This window comes from Conger conger, chromosome 2 (genome assembly GCF_963514075.1).
Source record: "Conger conger chromosome 2, fConCon1.1, whole genome shotgun sequence".
NCBI lineage: Eukaryota > Metazoa > Chordata > Actinopteri > Anguilliformes > Congridae > Conger > Conger conger.
The window spans coordinates 9,897,545-9,914,475 of NC_083761.1; the positions used below are offsets into that span (position 1 = coordinate 9,897,545).

The window sequence follows — 16,931 nt, forward strand, 5'->3', positions numbered from 1 at the left end:
ATGGAGCTGGAGAACGCTGTCTTTGTATTTTGAGAAAAACATTCCAACACTCTTCAAAGGGAAGGGGACGACAGTCCCTGCTTCGATCCGTGTCCTGTCAACATCAGCTTCACTGGCACGTGCAAACTACGTGGCGGAATAATCTGTCTGTTTTGCTCAGTTTGGCTGGCCACTGTAGTCTGTGGCCTCCTGAACTTACTTGGGCCTGATGTAGGAATGAGATAGACCCAAGAAAATGAAAAGCAGGTGAGAGACGGTAAATCTTTCTCTCTTTCATTAACCCCTCCCCCGGTGTCCTCAGTGCACCTGTTACACGCCTGTGAGTCTGTGTGCAAGTGCGCATGTGCGTGCGTGCGTGCGTGCGTATGAATGCACGCAGGTGTGTGTGTGTACATGTGCAGGTGAACACGCCTGGACTGTTTATCAGTGTGTCTATTTTTCTTGCAGTAATTGGAACACCGTTTCCCCTGTAGCCTTGTGCAGCTCTTCTCCTGCGTTATGAACAGGTGTTACCGTGCTTGTTAATGTGACTCAGATGGTTGCGCAGTGGGGGATGTGCTCATCTGTCTATCCTCTGAGTCGTCCATCTTCTTTGTGGGCTGAGGGTGTGAAATTTATAGGGCAAAAAAACACCCCCAAAGTAAATGCCATTTATTCAGATTGTTTCCCTTCAACTTGAGCTTTCAGGAATTGCAATTGAGAACATATGAGAAACATTAGCCTTGATTCCTCAGATCAGGAAACAACTTTTAATGCCTTTATGCTGTGAGCTTTTCAGTCAATGAGGCTAGAGGCCAGCAGCCAATCAAGAGGCTGCAGTAGAATCATTGGCCTATATTCAGTCGACATTTGGATCCTGTATCACAAAGCAGGATTACTGAGTTAACTGGATAACCGCACTGAGTAAAACCCAGAACACTCTCAAACCTGGAGCATGGACTGAAGTGAAATGAACTCTTCCAGGTTTTACTCCAGCTAATCCTGCTTTCTGATAGAAGCGCCTTTACCTTTGACTTACAAATAGCTAAAAGTGCAGCAATGGAACAGGTCTGCAATTATGAGTGAGCATACCGGACAAGGGGAAAAAAATAGTAGAAAATGCTGAGTTAACAAATACCAATAATTATAAGCAGTCTGTGAACAATATGAGGCTCTTTGGTAATCAGATTGATGTTGCGCCATGATTGTGTAAGCTACCCTAGCTATATTTCACAAGAAGCTTTATAGGCTCTTTTATGATGAAAACATGTTGTATAACTTGGGCATTAGCTTTTACTAAGGTGGTTAAATGTTTTTAAATGTTTGCGTGGAATACATGCAGGTATGTGTATACTTATTGTACTTCATTTGATACAGTTAATTCACGCATTGCTACCCAGTACAGGCAATGTGACAAACACCCATTCAGTAGCTTTGTTACTGGAGCACCCAAATTCTCTTTGTGGAATCAAAGTCAGTTTTTTATTTATAGAAAATGTGTTCACAGTGTGAACTTTATGTATGGTGGAAAAGGTTTCTGTACAGATGGCGGTTGCGTTAACTTAAATTTTGTTTTACACAGGGTTGAAAAGTAGTCGGCTATAGGCACAAAATGACCACCTGTTTAATATGAAATGTGAGTGAGTAGGGCAGGAAATTAGAACTCCTCGCGTGAGTGTGTTTGGTATTCAACAAAGTTTTATTGCTTCTTTTGAGGTTCAGTTAGCTCATCTTAAGTACTGACCAAGTGGGAGCGAGTGGGGGGTAGCATCAACAACATAAAAATGTAATAACAAATAAATAATGGGTTTTCAGCAATAAAAACAGTGCTTGCTTTTACCTGTTACAACAGCAGCATCGTACCACTGTACTGTATGGACAGATGTCGGTCAATGTGTGTTTAATTAGAGAGCCAGCCCTTCGCAGATTATTCTTTTCTTTTTCTTTTTTTTTTTCCATGTGATTTTTTGTTTTTACAGCTGCCATAATCCCCCGCTGAGTATGACACTGGTATTTCCATTGGCATCGGCCTGCCTTATGAAAACCAGGTTGGAGAGGAAACCAGGCTACGGTATATTTGACCTGAACAAACTCTTGTGGAAAACTCGACCGTTATAGAATACACCTGCTACAGTAATAAGACATAGCCTCATATTGCATGAGCCCCCCACCGTGTCCATGTATCCATGTCTCTCAGTGACACAGACTGGCATGGTGTTTAGTGCCCTGCTGTAAAATCAGCTTGAAATTTCCAGCTACCAGCTGTTTCAAAACTTAGCTTCAGCTGGTCAAGTTGTGTTGAGTATACAGCTGGTCTGAACTGGTCAACGAGCTACCACAAATTTTGAGTTGTCTAAAAAGGTTGCCAAATGCTTGTCACTGGGGCGTTATGTTATAGATACATATAATTGTGCCCCTAGCCAGCAAAATATAACCAATTTGTACCTTTTTTGCTTGGAAAACATTCTCATTTGTACCCAAAGAAAACATTGTACTTTACTTTCAGGGTATATTTTGAGCAATTGATCATTGAAAAACAAAAATTTACCTCCACACTCCACAGGAGGTTTGTGTAGTTTGGGGTGACAGTGTATTGTAATGAATCATGCATTTTTATTTTCTGTGCGTGTAGATTCAGTCGTTTCATATGGAGGGCAGATTGCTGTCCACAGGGTGTGAAACCTGTAAAGTTCTTTGGTGAAAACACAGAGCCTTTTGTCCAAACCCAGATGATCTTCCCACACCAGCATTTTCTGTGAATGAAAAAGTCTGATTCAGGGTTTTTTTTTCTCTCTCAAGGACGGAATCCCTGTGAAAACAAGGTTTATTGTCCGTCTGTCTGAAGGCAAAAATTCCAGAAGCTGCCTCGTCTCGAAACCATCTCGACGTCTCGAAAGTGTAAACGTCTGCAGGGCCGTTTCCCAAAGACTTCTGCAGCCTGCGCTCACGGTCCTCCTGCAGGAAAATGTCTGCCTGTCAGACACTGCAGCCCTAAATCTCTGTACACATATTTACATTATGCGTCTTCCCCTAAGCTTACAGAAGCTGTAGCCTGTAAAAGCCGCTGTCTGACTTTGAGATTGAACACATTACGTGGTTTGTCCAGTCTTTGATCCAGATCCAGAGACACTGGGCCGAATCCAAGCAGCTTCTGAAACTCGCTTTCACTCAGGGTGCTTATATGAGGTACAAGGTAAAGAATACGGAGCTCCCGCGCATAGCTGATACAATTGATAATCTTCCATATTTAAGGATGCACTGTTGATGCAATTAGCTGTGGTTAGTCTTACCTTATATGGCATTGCATTCCATCATTTAGAAGCCTGTGTATCTCTGCCAGGAAAAAAGTCAATTTCATTCATCATTTTGACAAATTAAGAAATTAAATCGTTCACTCATTTGTGCTTCTGAGCTTATACATGTCTCCCTGCAGTGTGGGTCCACCGTGCCATCTTAAAATGGCTGCGGAATTTTGTGTTCAAAAGCCACAGTGAATCGTTTTTTTTCCCCAAGACAAGTGTGTGTAATTAAGAGTAATTACGGTGGCTGTAAAAATAACGTCAGTGGAGGTTATTGAATTGACCGTGTGTTGACTCTTCGGGGAGTGTCGAGGGCAGTGGGAGGCAGAAAGAGTTCCATTCAGACGGTGGGGTAGTTTGAGTTGGTGTTCCCCCAGTCATTGCGCATGGACCGTTTCAGGGTGGCATTGCCATGAATGCACCTTCTTGTGTCCGCTCTCCAAAATGAACTGAAGCTCTGGGTTCTGGGGGGGTTCAAATTTTTATGTTAAGTTGGTGGCCTCTTGATGGACAGTCTCTCTCACTTGCTCTCGCATGCCCCTGCCTGTACTCTTGAGATATACGGGCGAAATATGCGGTTTCTTAGGACAGCAGAAGGTTATAAATTAGCCCTACTCAAAGGCTCGCGATCATGCTCTTGTGACAGCATGTCGGACGCATCCAGTTCCGGATATTTATGAAGCACAATGGCGGGTCTCATTGGTGCCAAATGTTGGAGAGGAAATGCCTGAACTGTTCTGTCAACAGGTACTTGAAAGAGACCAACTCGATGGCCACATATTGAACATGCGAGAATCCTGATGGGACAAGGGAAAACAGGAAATGTTGAAATGTTTTCTTTTTCGTTTTCATTTTCATCTTCAGCCTCGTTCGCATTTTGGTTTGGCTCGTTATTGGCCTTGCGGCAGAATTGACGTTTGTTTCCATAAGTTTCACCCGCAGAAGACACCCAGCAGCACCAGTTTTATATTCGCCTTCAAATGGCCTGCGTTACTGCTGAGTGTGGCGAAGTGTGGCTTTCTATGTTCCATAAAGTGATGTGAACAGTGACCAAGATAAACTTCACACTGTTCATTTGAGGTCAGTGCATGAGGAAAAAACGAAGATGCTTGCCTTCCACTGTGAACTCTGCCCTCTATATGTATCCTGATGGGTAAACATTATAGCATCAAGCCGCTACAAACCTCTACAAGGGTGATTGCAGGTGCTTGTTCCTTGACAACAATTTACTTTAGGTGACAGCATTTTAACAACCGTTTCAGCCATGTTTCCAAAACGTGACTTTAATAAAACAATTCTCATGGTCTATATGGAAAAGAGCTGATATTTCTCTCTTGCACTCGAAGTGCTATTCCTTGAAAATGGAAAAACTCTAAAAATAGACCTTGTGGTGTCTCAGACCCAACCAAGTGCTAGGCCATCTTCACTGGCTGATGGTTCGAAAGGAAGCTTATGGTTCTTGAGGAATCTGGTTACCTCAGCTAATATATTACATGGGTGTGTTATTGTGGAGGACAGGGAGTGGTTTGTGGTGCGTCGGCATGAATTCCCAGAATGCAATTGGCATATTACCCATGTCAGCTCATTGGCATGGTTTTACCATCATCATGTGGTACGGCTGATTATTTAGACAACCAGAGGACCTTTGTTGTAAAACTGGTTTGCAGCGACCCAAACAACCTGTCAGATATAAAATAATATGTGGCTTTGTGGGCTTAAGTTGTCTTCTTCCACAGATGTATTGTATAGCATGGAATGGAATATAGAAGTAAAATGTTACTCTTTTTGAGAATCTTCTTAAGTATATGCTGGCTTGAATTAATGAAAAAGACATACTAATGGTCTTTATAAAAAGGCTTCTCTTAACAGTTGTGTTTCTGGAATTCTCTTTGACTCTCGGTTGCGTACCCCTCAAGTACCCGGGCCATTTATTGATTCTTTTAACCAAATTGCCCCCCCCCAAACAAATGGCCTCTTCTGTAGATCTCCATAATGCCTTTAAGCTTACACTAAATTATCGAACTCCCACAGTGATGGGTAGGTCTACCGATATTTTGTCAATACGCTGCAATTTATGTACAATGAAGGACATTTATAACATGTTAAATATTTGAAAGAACGCAGAGACTTTTGAAAATCGTTTTACTTGGACCAAAAATCAAATCACATCGAAGTTTGCTTGGGCAAACTCCTGAGATGGAGATGCTACTCTGTCACATATAGTTTTGTATCTGCACTGTACAGTATGTCACAGGTTCACAATCCAATCCCATTTCCCCCCCCGGAGGGGCACTGGTTCCCCATCTGCTTACTGTCTCATGAACAATACGGCACGCCTCTGGAGCTCCTCTTCCCTAGCACAGAGGAAAAACGACTTTTCATTATGGTTATTTAGCTGACACCTTTATCCAAAGCGACCTACGGTTGACTAAGAATGGGCCAATCTCCCCTGGAGCGATGCGAGCCTGGTTCAACAGCTGCACTGATCTTATGGCAGCTACTCAGGGGCTTGAACCACTAACCTTCCAGCTCCCAGTATAACACCTTAGCCACTAGACTACAGGCTATAACTATGTTACAGTCCATAAACCACATTATTTTTTCTTTGTGATTGATGAAAGTGTCAGGTATAGAAATCTGCAAAGTCACAGTGTGGTTTGTGTCTCTTTATTGACGTGTGTGTGTGTTTTGTGTGTGTGTGTGTTGTTCCTGCAGGCTGGTGGTTTGTCAGTACTGCGGAGGAGCAGGGCTGGGTTCCTGCCACGTACCTGGACTCCCAGAATGGCACGCGGGATGACCTGGAGCTGAGCACCGCCAGGGCGGGAGAAGGTAAGGCTTCAGCCTGAGACAGGACCATGGACTGCAGCCCTGTGTCACCTTTTCATTCTGGGAACTTTGTACTGCATCAGCCCTGCGCACTTATTTCATACTGGTGTCATCATTAAAGAAGGTGGTCGTAAAGACTATGAACAGTTTTTCCTGTTTATAAACTTATTGATTCAAATAAACTTATTGATTAAAATATTGAAATGTTGTTTTCCGAAGTGGCTAACAAATTATAGCACATAAATAATTGAAAGAAGTTTATTCTGCAACCCAAAAAAAGTATGACCTATGACCAACAGTAGTTTCCTTTTGTGGAAGATAATGGTCACAATATTGATTTGACAGCTTTTAACAAAACGATGTAATTCTGGTAGATTTCAAACTTTTTAAGGGCAGTGGTGGTGCAGATGAGCTGACCAAGCGAAACATGGCATCATCAGGCAATGTGGTCATGAGAACCAAATTCAGTTTCAGGGTCATCATAATTCCCTGGAACGCACAGACACACTGACTCATCTCACAACAATCCCAGAAATGCCCCTTTCCAGGGGGGCAGTGTTTGCATGGTGGGGGAGGGGGGGGATTTGCAGACCGAGTTTACACTTGGCGTCCCCCTCCCATAGAGTAGGAGAGTGGTGCTTTTCGCTGAGATTTAAGCCAAAGATTTACACCGCATGACAACTGAAGATAATAAGCAGGACGCACAGGCCTCCTGTTCTGAGCTTCTGGTCAGATAACGGTTACAGAGGCTCATTGGGGAAACCAGCAAACATGGAGCGAAATGGCTGTTGTTTGCATTAACAGGGTGGTTCGCGTAAAGGTTTTGTGAATGTTGGCACGCCAGCGGCTCTGTCCCTGCCCCGTGTGGATACTGTAATCCTCCAGTTAGAGGCTACACTTTTCTATTTTTTTCAGAGTGTGTGGGAAGGGGGAGTATTTGTTTTTTTTAGGAAAAATGTTTAGTCTGTGTTGAGTGCATTAAAACAAATGTATTTCTACATTGGTGTGCTCATACCACTCAGACAAAAAGACAGATCGTGTTAACTATGGCTTTCTGTACGTTCAGTGTGATAATACTGATCGGTGCGATAGTTATGGTAAAATAGCTTTGGAGCGGTTGGCGGGTGCCTTGTGCAAATGGGTTTTATACGGATGGAAACAAAATATAACGCTATTAAAAAACAGTTTTATGGAGTGCCACAACATAATGCCCTCTGTCATGACGGCATTATGTCTTCCCTGTGACCCAGTGTACGCGGAGTCATCTTCAGCTCTCTGGGTCGTTTTTCATGTGGTTTTCCCCTCTGTTGAGAGGTCAGATGCGGTGCAATAGCAGAAGTTACTGCTCTCTTCTGTTACATCACTGCTGGACGCCTAACTCTCCTGAACTCCCCTGCATGGAGTGGAAAAAGTGCGTTCACGTGTCCTCAACGCTGCGTTTTCCCCCGGAATACCCTCAGCTAGCAGCGAGCGGCACCACATTCCCTTGAGCCACCTCTGTATCCGTGTCTGTGGCCGACTGCATTCAAAAGCCCCCCTCCCGCTCCGTGCGTATTAATTTGTTCGCTGAAATATAATCTGCTGTAACTGGAGTTGCCCAAGAAAAACCTCTGTCTTCGTCGTTAAGCAGCCCTCTCCTTTGTGGGGGCCACCTCTCTGATATATCGATTACAGGGGGGGGGAGTGGAGGGGAAGAAATGAGAGCTCATTTGATCATGGCTGCCTTCTTAAACGTTCCCTCAGCGACCGTGCTAATGGGGGTAACGGCGTTCTGGGATTGTGTCAAGTGAACACTCAGCCAGTGCGCTTTAAAGAGCAGATTTAGTGTATGTGGCTTTAATAGCACTTCAGCTGTAAAATACGGTGCTTTTAAAACTTTTGACAGTTTGTAGCCTATTGACTTGGATGTGTATCATATTAGGGGGAAGGCTATAATTCAGTAAGCCTTTCGCTGTTTGGCGAGAAATAAAAGCATATCAATGAATCTGTGGATGGTTGAGGAATAGAATCCCCCACATAGGACGTTGGCTAGATAGAGTGGGGCAGCACTGCTTACCTGTATGCCTGCCCTGTTTCTGACAGTGCGGTGCAAGGGTTTGGAGGTTGGAGACAGTTGGCTAAGATAAAGAGACCCAAAGCTTATTTTACATCCTGTCTAGGATCCAAAAGTTTAGTTCTGGCACTGTCATGCTACCATTTAAGCTAAATTAATGAAGAATTGGAAAGCAAACCCGAACACAATGTGACTTTGAAAAGGGCAAGTTGCAAAACAAGTAAGATTTTATGAACAGATAGAGGAGGCTGTGTGCGCGTGTGTGTGTGTGTGTGTGTGCACTCAGAGGAAGCCGGGCCTTCAGCTCTGCCTGGTCTTCATCACCAGAAACGGTGTGTTCTGGGGAGGCGCTGGGGGGAACGATGGTTGGATTGAGTCCACAAGTACACAAAGTACACTTACTGTTTATTTAAAGTGAAATTTCCATCAGCCAATCGATTTCAGGGGTAATCTGTGTATGGAGGATGGTGCCTGCAATATCCAGGTTACTCAGTTCATTCCTTATTGTAAAGTAATAAGACTGATGGGAATAGTCTTTCATCATTTTCTCTGTGGAAAGGACAAAACCCCTCTTTAAAATCACTCTCTGTGACTTCAAAGATTTCGCTCTGTCAGATTGTACTGCAAACTCATGCAAGAGGAGATCGAAAAGACACCTAATGCCACAATTCATCCTACTAACCCTTTAAATCTCCCATCTTTCCCAACCACATTTCCCATCAAAGTTTTTCACATCACCCTTTGGTATCACTTGACATGACAGTTCTTTGATATGTGGTCTGTGAAGTTCTGAGTACTGGGAGGTTCATAATATCCTCTATATGCATTTAAAATGCCAGCTAATCTGAAACTCGCATGGAATTGCCACCAGATTTATTAAAGCATTTTTTTAAAAGGCTGAGAATTTAAAAGTGGCTCTGCCATCTTACAATGTGTAAGGTTTAAACATACTCATTAATTGGATTCCAGGAACAACAAAAATATTATAAAAATTTCTGGCCATTTTTGCAGGAAGGACTAAGCATGCCATGGTGTTACTGAACACAAAGGGTCTCCACACATTAAAATGATTGACAATACCCCTGTATGACATCATTCCATTTCCTCAACCTCCATGTAATCCTTACCCCATGTGACTAATTTTTCATATTTTGTTTTCTCCTGCCTTTTGTATCCATGTTCACTGTTTTGGTTTCCATTCATGCTCATCAGTTACTAAGAGACGAAAGGCTCACCTGAAGAGGCTGGACCGGCGATGGACGCTGGGTGGCATTGTCAACCGACAGCAGAGCCGAGGTGAAAAAACACTCTCCACTGCCCCGTGTGGCAGATTCAGGAACTGCACCCATGCCCCTCTGCAGCATGAACGCATGCTGTTTGTATCCGCAATACTCAGCCAGTGGTCTCTGTGACAAACTGAGTGCTGTGGGACATTTGAGCACTTTTGCATTTCTTCCGTTTGACTTTCTTTTAAATTTGCAACTAACTAATTTCACTCTCCTTGCATGATTGAATCATGTGCTGACTGTTAAAGAAAGCAAAATGAGAGCAGTTCTGAATGGTTTTGGTTTTTTGATTGGTTAAAACCCCCATGTGATTCTACCTCCAGCTCATTGTCAATCTACCCATTACTAGCAACTGTTACATCGTTACATGTGGCCGTTTTATTTTTATGCTTTTAGAGCTTTTAGACCTAATTCGATGCAAGAAAAAAGGTATTATTGGCCCAACTTGCTTAGCTCCTTCAGCGCATTTAATACACCACCATTTGTTTTATGTTGAAAAGCCAGACGGATATTTTCAAGACTAACCCCGACTTAAGATTGTCTGATCTTCAGGGAAATCAAAGTTATTGCCGTAGACAGCCCTGTCTCTCTGAGTAATCGTAGATGTACACAGAACAGACGGTGTGTCTAGGCTCAGGATTAGCGCTAAGCTCAGTCAGTCACAGTCCTACCTGCTCTTCTGTGTGTCCTTGTTTGCCTGAGTATGCTGGATAGTGACAGTAACACACACTTTAACTGTAACTGCTTCCCACTGCTGTACCGGTGCTCTGAGCTTTTTTGGGTACAGCTACAAGCTCTGCACAATCACACTGATGATCACATGGAAACTAACCTAGCCGGGTTAGCATTCCCTCACGCATGTCATTAGTTTGACTGAAGGTGTTGAACGTCACTTTCATGCTCGTTCACTCTGCTCTGTAGTCCACTCAAAGCATGCAGCTGTGGCAACATTTGTCTGAAATCAGGGGGAGATTTCTTCCCTCCATTTTGCTCACTGACTTGACTGGCGTGCTGCTCTACCCTGGCTTAAACAAGCAATGTAGCATTTGTGTACCACTGTAATATGATGGTGGAAAGTGTGCTTTTTGAAAAATGGGATTCAGTTAGTTCTGGGGAATCCATTTATTCATGGCCTGGGATCCTAGTGTAAACACAGGCAATTCACCAACAATGAATAACAAGCATGTCTACTGCAGACAATGGGCCTACTAGAGGCTTTATAACTTTATAACGGTCGTTAGTGATAGAACTCCGTTTCACAGAGGAAATAGTCTGTGAGGAGCCCGGATCAAGGCGACGCCTCGGTGCGATAAAGTCGATAAATACCCGTGAAACGGCCGCGCTCCTCCGGTTTGGGCGGGAGGCTTTTCGGAGACTCCGTGGGAGGACTGTGAAAGGCTGTGAAAGAGCAGCGGTGGCTCAGCGCTGGCAGTTTACCTCGCGCGCGTTCAAACAGACGTCTCCTGGAGCGCAGACGCTTTTTCCAGCAGAGAAAATAATCCCGCCACAGAAATACCGCTGACTGGCGGAAAAACACTGACAGTCCCATTTTGGTTTTCTTTTTTCCGCCTGTGTGGTGGCGGAGAGGGGAGAGCGAGAGAGCCCTGGGTGCCAGCAGGCCGCGTGTTTCGGTTGGCGGAGTGACTTATTCACGGTCTCCCCTTTTGGGAAGGGCGGTCAGGGAGGAGGTGGCCTACTGTAAGCGCGCTGAACTCCCAGTCCTGGAACTTCACTGGACTTCAGTGAGCCACTTCGAGGAGTGACGATCGATGTCACCTCCAGACGCACCCGGAATACCAATACTTGGGGCTAGTGTGAATTAACGGGATATCCTAAGCGTTCGATTGCTGGCGCTCGCTCAAAGATTTGCGAGCGTTTTGTACTAAATGTGTTCTGGACAAGACGCAGGTCTGTGCTACTTGCTGTCGCTGTACAGTAGCAGCTGTAGTAGCAAATGCATTCCAATTCAGACCACATACATTTATTATGTAAGCGAAAGCCAGAGGGATGCGGTCAAATGCTAAATGCTACGGAAGGCAATGCATTAATAATCATCATGAACAATGCAATATGTGACCCTGTAAGAAAGGTGCACATAGCATGCATACTAATATTTTAATTGCGGCTTTGCTGATGCCTTTATCTAAATATGTTTTAACATTCTGGCTACGTACTTCACCCAGGGGTACAGCGGCAGTGCCTCACCTTGGAGTTGAACCTGAAACCTCTCCACAACTGGCCTAATCCCCTGGTTGTTACATATCACCATTTCAATTTTCTAATGCTCCACTGCAGTCTGTAGTCTGACAGCAGAACCAATGCAAAGTGATGGAAAACGCTGTGCCACATTCTTCCTCCAATCACAGACCCACACCTGTGTGACACAGTTGGTGGAAGAGCTAGAACAGATGCTTGGCTAAAGCTCTGTTTCCCCGCATGCCTGGATTTCATTGGCTGAAGAAGGATTGGGAACAGATGAAGAACAGCTTGCCCTCTGTCTCTGAGTGCCCTCAGATAAACTCTTCTCCGTCCGCTAGCGCAGAGTTGCATTATGGGAGTGATGGTGCATCACATGGGTGGAATCTGAATGCATGAAATAACCAGGTGCGGCTGGAATACGAGCACTGTGGGTATTTCTTCTTGATGTCCATGTTTTCTCATCACCCAGCCTATGGCGTGCACTCTAATGCGATGAAAAATGGCGTGCAAGGTACATGTCTTTCTCTGTACTATAGAGAGGAAGTCAGCGGGAACGTATCCTCAAAATGAGGTGACCGGGAAAGCTTGCGATGTGAAGATCTGGGATGTGTCTTATTTGTACTCTAAAGTTGTCATTTTTCTCTTTTATCTGTGGGACTGATTTGAGTGAAGTAAAACAGCCAAAAATATTATCTGCGTTGCCGACCACCTGAGGTTGGTTAACGTTTTCAGTTTAGATTACGCCCTGTAGAGGCAGTTATTTTGCACATGGCCATGCGTGCTGTTTGATTAAAGAGAGGAGGCTATGACTGGATCACGTACATTCATCTGAGAGGGTCGGGGAGTTGTGGGGAGGATTATGACTACGCTACGAGATCATGCTTAAATCATGTGATTTCAGGTCAGCGAGGCGAAGACGTGTCCTCAGTATTAATGAAAAACACCTTCAGACCTTGTTCCTCCATCCCCAGGATTCAGTTTAAGGATTCATAGGCATTCAAATTTGCAGCACAGTGACAGCTACGTGTGAAAATCCTGTTTGTCCCAGCCTAGCGAGAGATAACGGGAGCGTGAATGTCCAGCTTCTCTCTCTCCTGCCCTCTCTGACTGTTTTACGGCCCTGGATCATTGACCTCGACCTGCCGGGAATGACTGGCGGGAGAGGGCACGGCCTCCCCAATCTTTCAGGACGTCACAAATCAAGTCACCGTCTCTGCACGGCCGGGGGCAGGGTCGAAGGTCACGGTGGCCACCCAAGCCACCCCGGGCGCAGCTCTATCGTTTTCTCAGGGTGTCGAAGCACACTGATGATAAAATTAGGAAAACAGCCAAGGTGGGAGGGGTATGGTTCTTCAATGCCTTTCCCTGTTGAAAAAATAAGTATATAAATACCACTCTTTGGGCTTGATTGAATGTGTCTTATCACGATCACTTACCATCCAGTATTGTTATGACAGGTGATTGATCACTAATCCCTGCACTATCTCTGTGCTCCGGGTTCACTCTTCTTCTGAACTCGGATAATCTATTTTCAAGTCCCTCGAAGCGCTCTCATCCTTTACAGAGCACAGTCCGCTCTCTGGGTCGATAGGGATCTCGGCGCTTCCTCTGGCCTTATCTCAAGCAGCACAGCAGCACACCGGCAGCTTTCGAAGGGCCCAGCTCCAAAGCTAAGGTCCCAGCTCCAAAGCTAAGGTCCCGGCATTGATACACAGCGATACACAGCGTTGAGTGCACGAGTGCAGGATGCCATTCCGTGGGCAATTATAGTGCCAGACTGGAGGCTGAGCCGGAATTGGACAGCTTTGCCCTATAGGGGTATGTGGCCCTGGGAATGTGTGGGGAATGTGCCCTCCGGAGAGGCTTAGAGATGTCTGCTGGCTGCGTTCCGCTGGGAGGGCCAGTGAGATGAGGACAGCTAAGCACCTCGGTGATTTTCGCCTCTCAGGCCGCCTTGGCCAATGAACTGCCTCTCACACTTTGAATGTGTGTGCTACTTGGAAATTGTAAACATAGTTAGACCCGTGCAGGGGCAACGGGTTTCTAAACGTACACATTCTGAGCACTGTAGCTAAAATAAGCCGTTTCGCTCGATAAACGGAAACTGAAACTATGTTTTTTTTAAAAGTACTGTCTGTTATACAGGTTACTGTAGGTTATACAGGTTACTGTTACTGTAATACTGTAGATTAGTCTTTGTCCTCATTTTGTTTCTCTGTTTATTTCTCCCTCTGGGCCCAAAGAGGAGAAATATGTTACAGTGCAGCCGTACAGCAGCCAGGGGAAGGATGAGATCGGGTTCGAAAAAGGTGTCACCGTGGAGGTTATCCAGAAGAACCTAGAGGGATGGTGGTATATCAGGTGAGAGTCCCTACAGTTCCACTCCTGCTCTGATAATATGGACATTTCACATTTTAGGCATTCAGCAGATCCTCTTATCCAGAGTGACTTAAGCATTTTATTTTTACATGGCATCCATTTATATAGCTGTGTAATTACTGCAATAGAGGTTGAGCTCAGTTGAAGTTTGGTACCCCACCTGGGGATTAAACCTATTAGCTCTCAGTGACAAACCCAGTTCCCTAACCACTTAACTACAAACATATGAACGGTCCACTGAGGCAGCAGATGTCTTGTCTGACTGGAGAATTTGAGAAACTCACTCACATTTCTATCCCAAATGTACGAGCAAGTGTTTGGGTTGCGGTCTAATGAAGGGCTGTGACTGGCTTTGAAAGAGAAACAGGCTGTTTTTAGATCAAAAGCCTGCCCCTTCAAAATATGCTGAATAACTTGTGCCCGACAGTTCTCCTTGTCTCTTTCTCCCTATCTCGTCCTCAGTGAACCTTCACTTCCTGTCTAATCTCCCATCTCCTGTTTGTTGTTTACGTCTGCCCCGGGGGGGGTGGAGGGTTTGCGTGAGGAGCATATGCAGGGAGTCAGTCCTGATGGCAATCTCATGCACAGCTCTTAAACAGAGCCCTGTGTTATCCAACATCTCTCTCCTGCCAAAGTGGGGGGTTTCTAAAGCCACTCCCGCTGACCATATGATGCCAAATGTCAGCAGGAGTTACATAGCTGTCTGATCTCTGGAGGAAGCTCTGTTTTCATACCTTTTGGAGCTTTTTTTACCAATGTTTCATTTACAGAAAATGGACGCCATTGACGGTTCTTAGTGTTGTCTCTTCCCTCTTGGTGGTTTCTTATGTTTCTCCAGTTGACTCCAAACCGTATGACACCACAACAGTCAGAGTTACGTAGCAGTGTAATCTCTGGAGGAAGCTCTTCTCATGGCTTTTTGAGCATTTTACCAATGTTGCCTTTACAGAAAATGTTGGTGTTGTCTCATCCCTCTCAGGCACCAGGGCAAAGAAGGCTGGGCCCCGGCGTCGTACCTGAAGAAGATGAAGGAAGACTTCTCCCCGAGGAAGAAGACCCTGACGGGCCCGGTGGAGATCATCGGGAACATCATGGAGATCAGCAACCTGCTCAACAAGAAGGCGGCGAGCGAGAAGGACGTGCAGACGGACAACGAGGAGCGGCCCGAGGAGACGCATATCACCAAGAGGGAGATCAGCCTCCCCATCCCCTGCCAGGCCCCCCCCAGCACCGCCGCCCTGCTGGACGTCAAGGGAAGGACGGAGCCAGGGTCCCCGGCCGTGGCCCGCATCGCCCCGCACCGCGTGGAGATCGGTGAGCCCCCTCCGCGGCCCACGCTCCTCCGAGCGCTCCAAAACAAACGCCCGCGATTGTTTGCTGAAATAGCGGCGAAATGGGTTCCAGACGAGTCTGTTGGAAGTTGTTTCCAGGCACCGAGGGTTAAGCAGGCGATTTGCCCAGAACCGCCTCACTCCCGCCCCCCCCCTCACTTCGCAATATCCACTGCAGGAAAAATGTTTATACTGTTTGGACCTGTGTGCTGCCTGATGACAGTTGAATGAATGCTAAAAGGAATTTTTAAACAAAAAGCTTGGCTCACTGTTCAATCTCTTATTTGTGTAGGGGTTCAGGCTTTAGCTTTGCCACCTCTTCAAAAGTTAAAGTGCAAGTCCCGTTCAGGTATTTTTCATGTGAGATACAATCTATGTAGTGGTGCTAACTCCAATCAGGCTATTACTAATGAATTATGCATTTAATTTGTTTTGAATAACTTGTGTGACTTGAATTTATGGTGACATGTTACTACATCTTCTCTGCGCTAACATGTAATTATATTGTGCAAGAAATAATCCAAAGCATGACTGGACTTTGTGGTACAGTAATTGTATTTAACAAGTATTACTGCAAAGTTGTTTCTTCATAATGGATTTAAGGCTCTTGGGTCTTGGACCAGTGCTGCAATTTGTTTTTCCTTGGCTTGCTGCTTCTCTAGGTTCTCCCTATGTGTGTTTACTGACCCGTAGTGGTTGGAAAATGTAACATCCAGTTGTACACTAATACGGTATTCACAATTTTGTCGGGTAATGTACTTGTTGCGTAGAGTACATGTATGTATGTATGTATGTATGTTTTTATGTATGTATGTATAAATGATGTGTGTGATGGACATGCTGTCTTGCAACAAACAGGTTCTCCAAACCTCAGGCAGAAACCTCCACCTCGCAGAGAGACCAGTCTGGTGAGTCCACCAGTTTATGTTTTTAGTAAGAAAGAATTCAAGTGTTTCAATGCAATATCTTCACATTTCAATGAATAACATTACATAAATAAAAATGGAATGGATTTTTCCTTGAACTAATGTTTATGTTTTTTTTCCCCAACAGGGATTTCAGTTACCTAAGCCACCAGAGCCCCCTACTGTTGAGGCAGAGTACTACACCATTGCAGAGTTCCAGTCCTGTATATCTGATGGCATCAGTTTCCGTGGTGGACAGAAGGCTGATGTAAGCATGTGACCGGTCACTTTAACAATGCTCTGATTACTGGATTAAAAGACATTTATAAAAGCTATAACCTTGTAAGATCTGTAATCACACTGATATCCGCTCAAAGGTTTAATGAATGCAGAACTCTGTGATAATTCATTACCATATCAGCATGGGGTTTGCTTCTGCCAGATTCTCGCTTCTAACTTATTTGCAATTCACTGCGTGTTAGAGAATGGCCTAATATGTCCCTATGGAGCCACAGATCAGCAGGCTTTTCATCAGGGTTCCACCCAAGCATATTATTCAGTACAGGAATTAGCTTAGCTGCTTCAGTAATTAACATAGCTCAGGCCATCCACTCCTCTCAGTTATGATAGTGCTCATTTGCAGATAGTTGGAGGATAAATGTGAAGACAACCCC

General features: G+C 44.8%; 1 protein-coding gene across 8 annotated transcripts in view; it reads left to right on the plus strand.

The window, feature by feature from the left end:
• The window catches only part of sh3pxd2aa (SH3 and PX domains 2Aa), a 97,496-nt gene that overhangs the window by 69,301 nt on the left and 11,264 nt on the right, over nt 1–16,931 (plus strand). For 3 of the 8 annotated variants that reach the window (XM_061232816.1, XM_061232818.1, XM_061232823.1), the window contains 7 exons: nt 5,994–6,107; nt 9,370–9,453; nt 13,886–14,003; nt 15,001–15,335; nt 15,645–15,701; nt 16,211–16,260; nt 16,406–16,525. In XM_061232816.1, coding sequence (XP_061088800.1) covers nt 5,994–6,107; nt 9,370–9,453; nt 13,886–14,003; nt 15,001–15,335; nt 15,645–15,701; nt 16,211–16,260; nt 16,406–16,525 — 878 coding nt within the window. The remainder of the gene's footprint in view (nt 1–5,993; nt 6,108–9,369; nt 9,454–13,885; nt 14,004–15,000; nt 15,336–15,644; nt 15,702–16,210; nt 16,261–16,405; nt 16,526–16,931) is intronic. The other 5 variants (XM_061232819.1, XM_061232821.1, XM_061232822.1 and 2 more) reach the window with 3 other exon arrangements.